Source organism: Haliotis asinina, chromosome 1 (assembly GCF_037392515.1).
Source record: "Haliotis asinina isolate JCU_RB_2024 chromosome 1, JCU_Hal_asi_v2, whole genome shotgun sequence".
In the NCBI taxonomy this organism is placed as follows: domain Eukaryota; kingdom Metazoa; phylum Mollusca; class Gastropoda; order Lepetellida; family Haliotidae; genus Haliotis; species Haliotis asinina.
Genome location: NC_090280.1, coordinates 53,766,984 through 53,780,758, shown reverse-complemented (window position 1 = coordinate 53,780,758; position 13,775 = coordinate 53,766,984). Strand labels below are relative to the sequence as shown.

Here is a 13,775-nt window from a genome sequence, read left to right as displayed (position 1 = left end):
GAGCGCACAACCAAGTGAGGAAACGGGTGTGTACCTTTGATGGTGGCGATGATTTACTTTGATCTTAAGAATATTTTTCGAACCGAAGAGAGGGAACTACGGTGCCAACCTTTGCTCGCTTCGCGCGCATATACGTCGACTGGTTATAGACTCTCAGCTGCGCAACCCACTTTGCGCTACACCTTGCACTTTGCCTGAGCATACACATATTTACATGTCAACAAATGTCATAACTATGCAAACTAAATTACAAACCAATTTATTCCTCGCAAAGTCACTGCATCGTTAAAGCCGATGTCACATGTTAGTCACCAGACATAGATGATCACCTCTGCTTATTGCCAATACATATAACTCTGCTTACAGGTGGTGTGTTAGCGTGGGTACTAAAGTAATGTCGGAAATAGGAAAAAACCTGCTTCTTACGCTGTTTCTCTGTATCCCTCAAATTTACACAAGTGCAAATAGGATATGTCGAAATAACTCGCCTCGGCTCTAAAGAGCATCCATTGGGATGCGTGAGGGGATATCCAGAAAAAAACAAACATGTTTACTCGTAAACTCTGGCAGAACTTGGGACAAAATACGAACAGATGCTGAAGACATGAGATTAGACTATACAAGGCAATTAGGTCGCTCAGCCGGGCGACGGACCGTCGACTCACCTGGTATGAAATGTATGTGCTGCCTAGTGGCACAAGTTGTCCTCTCAAAGATGTATTTGCCTTTTCATGAGTGTTGATCGACAGGACTGGTTAATGTTATATCTATGTTAGGACTACTACTTCACTACTTTAATTGCCCTGTGGAATTATCATATTTTAGCTGATATCTCAATCCGGAAGCCCGACCTCAACCATCGTCTGCTTCACCTGTCCTGGTTTTGCCTCTGAGACGACCCCTCCTACCTGTTTCTTTTTATAGTGTTTCTTTTTCAGACTCCATGGTCGTTACATCCTTCATAGTTTCAGCACGAAAGTTATTATTTTTATGTCAGCTATCGTTTATAATGAATCTAACTCTAATTTCAAAAGAGATATTAAAAAATGCCCTTTGTAATATAACATCATCCTCACACTTTCACATATCAACCGCATAAACTGTTGAGGTAAACGAGAAAAATCACTTATTTTCCTATTTCCGACGGTACTTTGATAAGCTACACACAGGTAGCCGTGAAACTGTTGAAAAAGCAACAAGGGTACTTGTACATGTACATGTCAAACGCCATGGAACCTTCTATAAAATGCTAAAGAAAATATTGCAAATTCTGTGCGGATTCATTAACCTATAACGAATATTTGAATGTGATCCCAGAATCCTTCATTTTTTCATTCCATATCCGGTCGAAATTTTCGCTTTCAGCAACAGTGTACCAGTTTTTCCAGTCTCCCACTTCCCCTGAAACAAAGCGTGAGAGTGTAAAGTGCGCAGAAACGTGAAATCATACACAATACCCATAGGGTTCTTTCGAGATCGCAGGCCATTGAAGTCATAACTGATAAATAAAGACTGAAAGTTGGTGTAGTGAGTGAGTTATTAGTCACATCGACAATGTTTCAGCCATATCGTCACTAACAATAAAACAGAAAAAACATTGTTGTATATAGCCAAGACCTCAAATTAAACCACGGGGATTTGTCTGACCTTCCTGTAAAATACTTTAAATTTATTTCATTTGTCAATGACGCCTTAGCAAGTTTTAATGTCACCCTTCCAAGGGGGCTACTTTAGCCGCCAAACTCTCCACCGAGAAGCTTGCAACACCAACATTCTTAAGGCGTCAAAAATATGAGCCTGACTGCTTTATTGAAAGTATTTCATACAGCGCAATTTTAAATAATTAACCAATTTTATAAGTGTATTAAGCTTATCAGAATATGTTTCACTGATTTCAAAACTCCAGCCGAGAGGCAGACGGCATTTTGCTTATATGTCATATATATACATCATCAAAAGTAACGCACCACCCACATTTTAAGAAAGTTGTGGTACATAAAGATGACTGTGCGAAAGAAAATGGTATTCAAAGACCGTTGAATGGGATATTTGTGATCTTTAGGTATCTTTCTCAATTCTAATTGGCAAATCACATGTAAAACATGGTAATACATGAGTTTGAGGCAACATCTTTTAATGACAAAAACACCAGGAAAAACAAGCCCCTGAAAAGTATTGCCACCCACAGTTATTAAATGAACACAAGACATCGAATGTGCATAGAAATTGAACCTTATATGGGACAGTTTCACACAGAGAAATGTCTTCAATGTCTGGTGTATCCACCTCTGGCAGCAATGGTCACTCTGACAAGACGTCTCATCCTCTCAATGGGCCCCCGGATCCTCTTCAATGGTATTCTGTTCCATTCCTCCACCAAAGCCTGGGACACTTCCTGCAGGGAATTGACTGGAGGTGCCCTCTGCTTTACCCGGCGGCCCCTGAATGTCCCACAGATGCTCCAGGGGGTTGAGGTCAGGGCTTCGAGCTGGCCACGATAACGTGTCTATGGCATTGTTCCTGAGAAACTGGCGAACAGCATGGGCTCGATGAGGTCTAGCATTGTCGTCCATGAAAACAGGTCGGCTTGCAATATTGTGGTTGTCAAAATGAGGCACCACATGCTCATTCAGAATCTCATTCTGGTATCTCTGTCCATTAAGATTCCCAGAAATGATGACCAGATCAAGCTTTCAGTCAAAGGGCAGAAACCCCACACCATGACACTACCACCTCAAAAGGGTACCTCCTCCTGAATGTTTCCCTGGTGATATGCTGCTCTTTTTGACCTCCAGACTCGCGCACGGCCGTCTGCAACGTGCAGGAGGAACCGGCTTTCGTCGGACCAGTGAATGCGCCGTCCTGATCTAACGTTCCATCCCTGGCTTGATGTGCAAAAATTTAGACGATGCTGTTTGTGCCTGGGGGTCAGTAGTGGTCTTCTGACTGGACGTCTTGCCCTCAGACCTGCAGCACGAAGACGTCTCCGGACAGTGCCGGTGGTCAGTCTTTGGAAAGGGCGCCATAGGTTCCGTAGCTGCACACTGTTGAGGAATGGATCACGCCTAGCCCTTCGAACCAAGGCTGTATCCTCCCTGGCATCTGTTTTCTGTGGCCTCCCTGTCCTGGATCGGTCCTTGACCTCTCCTGTGGCACCATGTTTGGCAATTAACTTGTTAATCGACGTGTGGCACGGCACGATATCCCGTTCCTGTGCACACCAATGATCTGCCATCTTTGTCCTATGGACACCTTGGGTGCCATTTTAAACGGAAAGTCACTCGGGGGTGAATTTATCTGAGGGTAAACATGCAGGTCGGGTTGAGATGGTGGCCTGTTACCCGTGCGTTTCACGTGCACGTGAATTTCCCCAAGGTGCATGCTTTAAGCAGAAAGTATGCACAGAGTAACGTTTTTTCATAGAGACCTATCGTAAAAATCATCACTGGAAAAATTGTTAAGTTAGGGTAATCAATATTGGGTGGTGCGTTACTTTTGATGAGATGTATAGTTTGCAGCGAGTTTGTCGATCTATAAAATATAGTGTATTCTTAACATGATTATAAGATAAATGGATTCACATTCTGACTGGTAATACTATGGCAGCTCTGACTCAAAATGGGCACATTTCCATCAAGAACGGGAATGTCACCGTATGTATTCATCATTGCAATGGAAATATTCAGCAAACCCTGATAAGTAGGGTATGACGCCCACTGATATAGAACAGAAACTTGCACAATATGTTGAATGACATACAGCCATATCTAGATGGTTCTGAAACAAGCCTGAATGATGCATTTGAAACAGTGAAAAAATTCTATCAAATGTCAGGCCTCAAAATGAACATAAATAACATAAAAGCTATCTGAATTGGCTCCATGGCATTTAGTGATATAATTTCAGCAAAAGACCTATTTCTAGACTGACACAAAGGTGACATTAAAATCTTAGCTATAACATGTCTTAGACCTTTGGGTAATTGAAACAAGAAAACGGCTAGACCATACATAAATATATTACTCGCTATTTGGTGATGAAGAGACTTTTCTAACTTAAAAAAGTCACTGTTATCACAACTGTAATCTGGTTGAGTACGCATCTTCTCGGCACTCCCTAACCTAGATCATTCATCGACATTCATTCAGTTTATTACTAAAGTGTTGCCATCGTCCCATAACTACATAAGCTGCATTGTGAATGCCAGTACTCTGTGTACAGTATAGATTGATAACTTTTAACATCTTATATGCATTGCATGGTAAATAAAGCTAGCTAAAATATGTAGAAGTCTATAATCTGCTGATGACGTGAGGAGCTTGTCTTTGGCTTTACATGGACTGATACTATAGGTTTTAGGTAAATGGTTCAAACGAAGCTGTTTAAATTTGGAGCACACGAGGAGAAAATGGTATTCATCCTCAAAATAACCTTCATTGTAAACATAATCTATCATTTCTACTTATGTTATAACACCTTCAGTTTCAATACGTAACTGATGTGAAAAACATCTAAACTGCCCGAGTGCTACTCTGAACTTTTTAATGTTAATCACATTTAACTACACGTCAATGGACAATGATACCTTGAAGTAAGAACTAAACATAAATTTCCTGAGATTTTGAAGTGCATGATACTAATTCTGTTCATGCCGACTCACAAATTCAGTTAAAAACCAGGTAGGAAAATTAACAAATTGTTGTTCCCAAATAAAACCAAAGCCCAACCTGTACAACATATTTATGTATTTCGACATTTCGACACCCAATTAACTCTATTATAATCTAAAGCCATTAACATCATGTGAGAACATTTTTGTGATGACAAGAATCATGCATACTTAATAATTTTAACCAGTACTTTGCTACCCGTTTATATTCTAGGATATGTAAGGGATACCGCCCAAATTCACCACCAGCTATATTATTAGTTGCAGAGATCTTAATGCTAAAAACCGTTTGCAAGCCAAAGTGTGCACAGATTCAATATAATCATTCTGACAATATCCCCAGACCTCGGCACCATACAAGAGAATAGGAGCTATTTTCATATCAAATATCTTAAAGCATAATTCATGAGATATAATTCCTAGCTTACGTATTATTTTAAGAACACCAAATAAAACTGTATTACCTTACAAAGCTGCATTAGAACAGTGAGTAGACCACCACAAGCTCCTTGTGAATGCTATACCTAGATACTATATGAAGTTACAGTTTCTAACTTCTACCATTATAAAACCAAACTTTTCTTTTTGAAGACATACCGCTTTTCTGAAACACGACAACATTTATCTTATCTAAGTTGACCTCAAGAGCATATTCTATACAAAACTTTCCTAAGACATCGATGCGCTTCTGCATCCCTCCAATAGTATCAGATATAAGTGCGATGTCGTCCGCAAAAAGGAGTAATATTTGAATAACATTAGGATGTAATTGAATACCTCGACCTGAACTTTGTTCTACCTCACCAGCCAACTCGTTGATAAAAACGAAAACAACAGAGGGCTTAGGACAGGACCCTGACGAACACCACGTGTGCAAAGGAAAAATTCTGACAACATGTTATGAAACTTTACTCTAGCCTTTGCGGAAGAATAGATGGAGAGTATAGAGTTAACCACTTTGGGGGAGACACCTCTAGATTTTAAACCTGACCATAATTTCAAACGACTTACACCGTCGAATGCCTAGGCAAACTGAAACGAAGGCACAGTAAAGTTTAACTTTTTGTTTACTAAGGTACCTCTGGATAATAGAAAATTCATTGATGAGCTCAACATAATAATCTATAGATTCACATGGAATAATAAAAATGAGCTTTAATAACACCATTCCCTTTGTCATTTGTACTTACTTTGTTCTAATGCTGTTGATTGCTTATCGAGCAAATGTAATCCTTATTGAAGAGATGTTTTGTGTTTTTGGAGAATATTTTAAAATCCACCTCTTATTTAATATTTTAATACATGTAGTTTTGTAAAAATATCTCAGAAGACATATCGCATGTATTATAGTAATGTGATCTAGTTTAAATAGTTTAAAAAGTTAGGCATAATGTAGAACATTTAAACCTTATTTCTTCAATCAACCTTACCCTCAACAGAAAGTTGCAACGTCTCCCTCGATCAGTACGGTCTGACGTACACCTTTTTGTCCCCAGTCGTAACGGGGAACTATGTATTCAGCGGCGCCCAGATTCTTGTTAACGTGATATCTCATGAACTATTGTACCCAATATCTTCAAATTTGGTTACAGCCTACATTAGGGGATTAGGCAGACACCTGTCAGTTTTATTGATCTTAACCTTGTTTTCAAGGTCACCACGGCTCTTTGGCTATTTTTTCAGATTCTTGTTCTCGCAACATCTCATGAACTCTATTTGACGGCTTTAAATTTGGTGAAAACCTACATTTGGCGAGTCTACATTAGGGAATTGTGCAAACAGAATATGACTACAACACTTTGTCCATTAACGCAATATTCCATACAACATTGCGACCAATTTCCTCAATTTTGTTGACAGCCTACATTGGGTGATTATCCTGACATCAGTCATTTCAGGTATCTTGTGTGTAACCAAAAAGTAAAGAGTAATGAATATGTTATGAATATTTCATTCTTCTTAAGCAGCGGGGGACATTGCCATGCTCGTGGCAAACACTTGCTGTAGTAGTGTTATCCCTAGACTACCAGCAAGATTGGCACTGCTACAAAGAGGCGTACATCAGACCGCATTGCTCTCGACAACTGTTTACGACCTAAATTACACTGGCTGGGTTTACATTCCCTCAGCTGTCCGAAATGTAGTAGACTAATCTAGCCATAACTTAGAGGACATAAATTGTACGATTGGTTAGATGAAATTTACTTTGAATGTTTTGGGACTTCAAACGAGTGAAACAGATGTAACTGCTGCTGTTTTTCACAAATCACTGTCCTGCAAGAGCAAATGAACACACCTTTTCTGTAATAACCAATCGCCCCCTCTTTCCAAAACTTGATTATATCGAATTCCTCTTTCAGTTCCTTGTCTGCTTGTCTCATCTTCTTAAAGGAGCATGCATTTGCAACTTCTTCACAGAACTGGTCTGTAGCTGCCAGGCCCAGAAATCTAGCGATGTCTTTCACAGTTTTGACAGGGTCCTGGAACCAGAGCATGAGAACTTTTGTTAATTACTTTATATACTAGTATGTCATAGCATGTCAAATTAGTATTGGAAGGAACACCAATGTGCAATGTCGTTGAAAACACCGGTCCATAGATGAGGTGTTGCCAAACCACGGACTATATTAGTGAGTGAACGACAAACGGGATCGGGTGATCAGGCTTCTGACTTGGCTGACACACATCATCGGTTCCCAATTTTGCACAACGATGCTCATGGTGTCGGTCACTGGATTGTCTGGTCCAGACTCGATTATTTACAGACTGTCGCCATATGGCTGGAATATTGCTGAGTGTTGCGTAAGACTAAACTCCCTCACTCCCTCACTCACTCTAACCGTCTCCGATACGGTGGTACACAATGAACTATCGTGTGATTACAGAAATCATCATTCTACGTCCTCAACATAAATTGCAGCATGCCGTGTTTCAGACTGATGAGGGACTATGGGGCAGCCTGGTGTTTAAAGCGTTTGCTCTTCACACCGAAGATACGCTTTCGATTCCTCATATGGGTACATTGAGTGAAGCGTATTTCTTGTGTCCCCGCTGTGATATTGATGGATTATTGTTTAAAGTGGCATAAATCTAAAGTCTCTCACTCACATTGATGAAAGATGCACATAATGCAGATCACAGAAGTCACCAATTCTGAGGAAACCTACGAACAGAGCTGTGACACAGACAATACAGGGATACACAAGGAGGACTGGTTGGGATTAAGGAAGTTTTTGCACCTTGTGTTAGACACGTATCTTACATCACTAACTCCAAATGACGAGAGCAGAACTTACATGTTTCATATCCTCGTAGAACAACTTCAGTACAGGTTGTCCTGGCGATCTGTCCAATTCTGCTTTCCATGCCAGGAGGTAGTCGGAGTAGGATCCGAAAAACACTGGAAATTTGGTGAGAGGAAAATTGGAAAATTACAAATTACACTTCCTGGTACAAAGACAAATTACCACGAGGAACTGTATTTAAAACAAACAAACACAACAAAACGATTTTCTTAATTAGAACGCTCAAAGGCCATTGTCTTTATAAGAGATGACTGGAATAGCGATCGACTGATTTCTCGTGCTTACACCGTCAAGTATCCGTTTGTTAGACTGGGACTCTCTTTGGAATTTAGAGAGCTGTCACATTTCCAAATTTATCTTTCAAATTTGAATGCATGTCAATTAACTCGTGCTTCCAAGGTCTTCCATTTGCTTGTCATCAACCCCCTGACAAATGGAACATTTGAATTTGGATATGTAATATTTTTATTACACACTTTGACCTGACAAAAATATTTCTGTGAACTCTGCCAGGTCTCCTTCAAAGCCGGCGGGTGCAAGAGTATCTCTGCATTGGTTGAAAAAGGACACACAGGCATCTTTAGGGTTCCTCATAATCTGGATACACTTGATCTTCTTCTCCACGACCTGTTTGGGGAGCATGCGCAGATATAAGTGGGTGTTCAGGGTTCGCGGAGACGGCAGTGCGTCTATTCCTTTTTTGAAAATTATCTCAAACTCTTGAGTTTCCTTAACTTGCTTTCTGTATTCAATGACTCCACCACGGAGCATCTCAACGACTTCCCACACCCAGTGAGTCCCTGCAACACATACAAAAACTGAAATTAGTCTGTCATATTGACAGATATATGCCCATTACAGCCCGTGTTGGCCAAGAGTAAGTAGCAGGTTTTGAGTACAGCAGTTTCAAGAAAATGCTGGAAGTTTTAAGACTCCGTTTTACCGGTTTATGAAGATAATTAGAAACTGTCCTGCATGGTTTGGGGCTCCGTTGTACCATTTTATAAAGATAACTAGGAACAGGTTTGGTTGTTATATGTGATGATTGTTAGGTAATGAAATAAGATCAGGTTTCTGTGAAAACAAACGCCAAACACCATGGAGTATGTGTCGTTACTCACCGCACTTTGGAAAGGCGCAGATAATAACATCATCGTCGTGAAGTTCAATGTCTCGGATGCTCTCAAGTGTCTCTTCGGGAGGTTCTGTCTTCATCAAAGCCGGTGGCATGTAGAGACCGTCAAACACCACGCATTCGAATCCATGGCCTTTGGAGTTTCTCAGATTGTGGATGCTGGAATACACCAGATCATCATTATCATTTCACATTGTAACAGAAGATTTGTAACGGGAAGGGTATTGAATAAAATACCTGAATCCCAGCAGGATTTAAACATTCATATACGACTATTGACAATATGTTTATATTAAAAAGAATTATACAGATACGCCTCTATACCAGAGGTGGTGAACTCTGAGCAATTTTCGTTGATTTGAAAAAGTATTTGATTCAGCTTACAGACAAAAGCTAAGGTCTGTCTTTCCTGCCCATGGCCTAACTCACAACATAAAAAATTAGTCATAATATATGTGCCAGTGTTAAAGCGTTTTAAGTGTAACAATGAATTTTCAGATATTTTGAACTACAACACGGAGTAAGACAGGGTTGTATGCTTAGCCCTTTCATATTCTCATTTTTCCTATATGAATTAGCAACCCAATCTGAATATAGCAATTGTGAATATGGAATCCAGTTATACCCTGACCTAGTACATTTATTTCTTCTGCTTTTGCAGACGATATCGTGTTATTTTCAAACACGGCTGCGGGTTTACAAAGATTTTACAAGAACTCTGGAGTTATTGTGAAAAATACAAAGCAACTGTGATAAGAAACAAAACTAAAGTAGTACTTAAAAATAAATAAATAAAATACAAGTAAGTTATTGGTAATGTTCCTAGAAAACTCTGAAGATAACATAACTTTGCTTTAGATTAATGAAGTTTATTCAATAAACGCGAGAAGGTCAACTCACAGTTACGTGGGATGAACACACGACATACCTGTCATGAATAGACAATGCCACTTAGAATAGTAACGGTAAATGTAACGCATATAACGTAATTACAAGGTCTCTGTGTGTGATGATGATTTCACTTTGCACAAATTCGCAATTCCCAAGGAGAACAGCAGTTTTGTACATAGTAATATTTAAAAAAATCAAGGATTCAACCTCTTACAAGTAAAGAACAACGTTTTACAGATAGATTCAAATCCCAAACTATTTTGTGAATAGACATCAGGTTTCCTGTATATTATTAACGTTATGGTTGTTGTTTTATGCCGCACTCAGCAACATTCTAGCTATATGAGGAGGGCATCTAAATATGCAATTTAGTGTCTAAAACAGTAAGTGTCGCTAAGTCGGATACAAAATACGTATCACCCAGAACACAGAGTCGCATCACGCTCTCATTCCCTTTTGTGTCTCACAACATGAACGGAATGTGGGAGACCAATTCCAACGAGCGTTTAGTTTTCATGACCCATGCTATGCCACTGTATAATTCATGGGGCCTAACGACACCATGACACGGATATTGACATTTACAGTCACAATGGACGTGAGTCTGTATAGTTTTTCTTACTTGGCAAGGCCGAATGCAGCGTTTTGAGTGAGTGAGTGAGTGAGTGAGTGAGTGAGTGAGTGATTTTAGGTCAGACAATATTTCAGCCATGTTGTGACTTAAGATAAGCTGTAAATTCACCATGAATAAATTCTAAAACCTGTCAACGAAGGACAGTAACACCAACAAGACTATCACAGTACTTTAGAAGTAAAACTGCCATTTATCTATAAAACTGGATTTTAAATGCGGACAAAACAGTATAAAAATGGGCTATAGATCGGACTTTTTTAGAAACGGTGGTGCACACTCTTGAGTAGGGGGCTTGGGGGTGGTCACTGAATAAACATACAGGACAAAAGGGGATTGGGGTGGGTAGGTGGGTGCGCGCTCCAGATTGAACTCAGACTAAGCGTGTATTCAAGTTATTCACCTAGTGTGATTCGATGTGTATAATAGTATGTTACCGCCAGATTGCTAAATCAGTCAATGACTAAATGACTACATATTTCAGTCATTTCGTCAAAAGACTGAGAGGGTAACGACAGTCAATATACTTTAGTTACTTTATGAAATTTGTTTCATACATATGTTTTGGAACTGTGTGCTGTGGCTGCTCCGTAAACAGCAAGTGTTTAACAAACACATGTAAATGCTTCAAAGCCAAGCTGCAGTGCAACAGGTTAGTGACAATAAGTAATGTTGAAAATGTTATCCAGTTTTGTAGATAAGCTGTAACGTAAAAATCCATGAAATGACTGAAATATTTTGATTATTGTTACACAAAATAAGTCCGGTATTCCGATTGTCTGTTTATGACGAAATTAAAATGTTAAAATTGGAATTTTAGTTTAACCAGAGTTGTTTGTGGTGTCTATTTTCCCTGTCACTCGAGAAAATTCGGACCGGCTGAAATGAAGGTCAGTGTCTGAATAGGTTAATGAGACTTATGTTTCAATATGGCCGACCATCTTAATTCCGAACTAATTCCAGTTGACCATATACCACGTGTTGACAATTGGATAAATGTTTGTGAACAAACACTGGATTATTCAGTTCCTGAATCTGGGTCAGTGAGGTGACAGTGTCCGTGACAGAATCTTGTCGTTTATGTCTTGTCATATCGTGAAGCATACGGCATCAGGCAATCGGTATAACAGTATCAATATTGTCACTATTTATCATTAATGTACTTATAAATGGTTGTAATAATGTATTTACTCATAAACTTACATCGGAGTTTCGACACTGGGGTGATCTGCTGCCATGGCTGCGAGGTGTGCAGTGATAGGCAATCCACCCAACACACTGAGGTCACATATCAACGCTCGAATGAATATGTAGGTGATTTTTTAAAGGTGAAGGTTTTTAGGTCTTTCTCTCTGTGCCGTTTCCACCGGGAGTGCTTAACGCTAAACAAAATAATCGGGTCGGGTCGGGCCACCGGGTACTGCAAAAATATTTACACGAAACCTGCACATCTGGACAGATACACTTCATGCTTTCACAAACGTTTGATTGAAAATGTATATTTAACGATGAAATGAAAAAGAAAAAACGTGTTTACATACCGAAAATACCGCAGAATGGACATCGTCCTGTTGACTTATGTTTTTCTTGAGATATCTATGTAAGAAGGCTACTTACTTGTTATAGCGGTTGATGGCGAAATTATTGAGAATCATGTTGCGTCATGTAACTCATTACGTTTATTAACTTCTGGCGTTTTACTTACATAAACATGTTAAAACATCATCCTTTTACAGTCTCAGTCTTGTTTTAGTACTTTGTTAGACCTCCTCGCTCAGCATTGCATGCCTGAATACGCCAAGGCACACTACCCATCAAAGTTTGTAGGTAATCGTGTGACAGGGTATCCCAATATTGGACCACCTCGGCCTTCATATCTTCAATGTTTCTCAGTCCCTTTTGGTTTATTCTGTCCTTCATGACTCCCCACACGTTCTCAATTGGGTTTAGGTCTGGGCTGTAACTGGGCTAGTCTAAAACTTGAACATTTTCGCCGGACAACCACTGTTTTGTGTAGCGCGCAGTGTGTTTTGAGTCATTATCATGCTGGAAAATCCAATCATCTTTGTGCTGTCGGAAGAAGGTGACCATTTAGAATGTCAACGTATCTTTCTTTTGTCAAGTTTCCCGTGAAAACACACAATGGCGTCACTCCGTGAGCCGATATGCCACCCCACATGTGAAACTTCGGGCTATGTTTTGGTCGCTGGTAGATAGGTTTGACAGTATCTTTGGTCCAAATTTTCACACAATTAGGGAAAAGCCAAACAGAACATTCATCCGAAAAGAAAACATTATCCCAATCTTGATTTTCATGAGCCCGACACCAGTTTAAACGTTTTTCCTTTTGTGCATCTTTCATCAACGGCAAGGGAATTCCATGTTTTTTTCACCCAATTAAGTCTCTGTAATTCCTGCCTAACTGTTTCGTTGCATACCTGAGGACTTCCTCTGCTAATCATTTCATTTCTGATGTTCTCAACACTTTTCAATTTGCCCCTACTCACAATCTGCCCCAGTCTTCGGCGATCCACAACACTGAATTTCCTAGGCCGACCTGCCCCTGCTTTGTGCTCTATCCCGGTTCCTGTTTGAATATTCTTCAAAGTTCTGTATACTGTAGACAGAGGAATACCATGTCTACAAGCTAACACTTTAGCATCAGCCTCACCCCTTTCAAAATCATCTAGAATGAGCTTTCTTTTCTCTCTTGCTGTAAATTCTGCCATGTCAACACAGGAAGCCGTCTGCTCAGACAAGGGAGATAACTCTTGACGTAATGAGCTGCCTTCTAAGCCGTCAAGAGTTGTCTCCCTTATTTAGTATGCTTAGTGCATAGTGAAAGCCCTTTTTCCAATCTTAGCATCATTAGAAAAAAAACAAAGATTTTCTCAATAATTTCTGGGAACACTGTATTAGTGACCCATGTTGATTTGTTCGTGCTTATGTTGTGTTGAAAGTTTGTTTGTATTGAGTGGGATTTAATGAACTGCTTCATTTCTGTCTTGGAGGTGTGGAAGTTTATACAAGGTGATGTGTGGGAGTTAGCTAGCTTGACTGCTGTGTCTGCTATGCCATTATCTGGGATGTTTGAGTGGCTGGGGATGGATTCATATGAATGTTGTGTTCTATTTAAGCGTTTGA

The 13,775-nt window shown here is 39.7% G+C and overlaps 1 protein-coding gene across 1 annotated transcript; it reads right to left on the bottom strand.

Moving 5' to 3' along the window:
* Positions 1-1,288: 1,288 nt before the first annotated feature.
* On the bottom strand, positions 1,289-11,869 carry LOC137258393 (sulfotransferase 1C4-like). Its single transcript, XM_067796059.1, has 6 exons — positions 11,835-11,869; positions 9,096-9,268; positions 8,451-8,774; positions 7,966-8,069; positions 6,966-7,149; positions 1,289-1,401 (listed from the first exon to the last, which is right to left on the bottom strand). Exons 1-6 carry the CDS (start codon positions 11,867-11,869, stop codon positions 1,289-1,291), a joined length of 933 nt encoding a protein of 310 aa, XP_067652160.1.
* Positions 11,870-13,775: the final 1,906 nt, after the last annotated feature.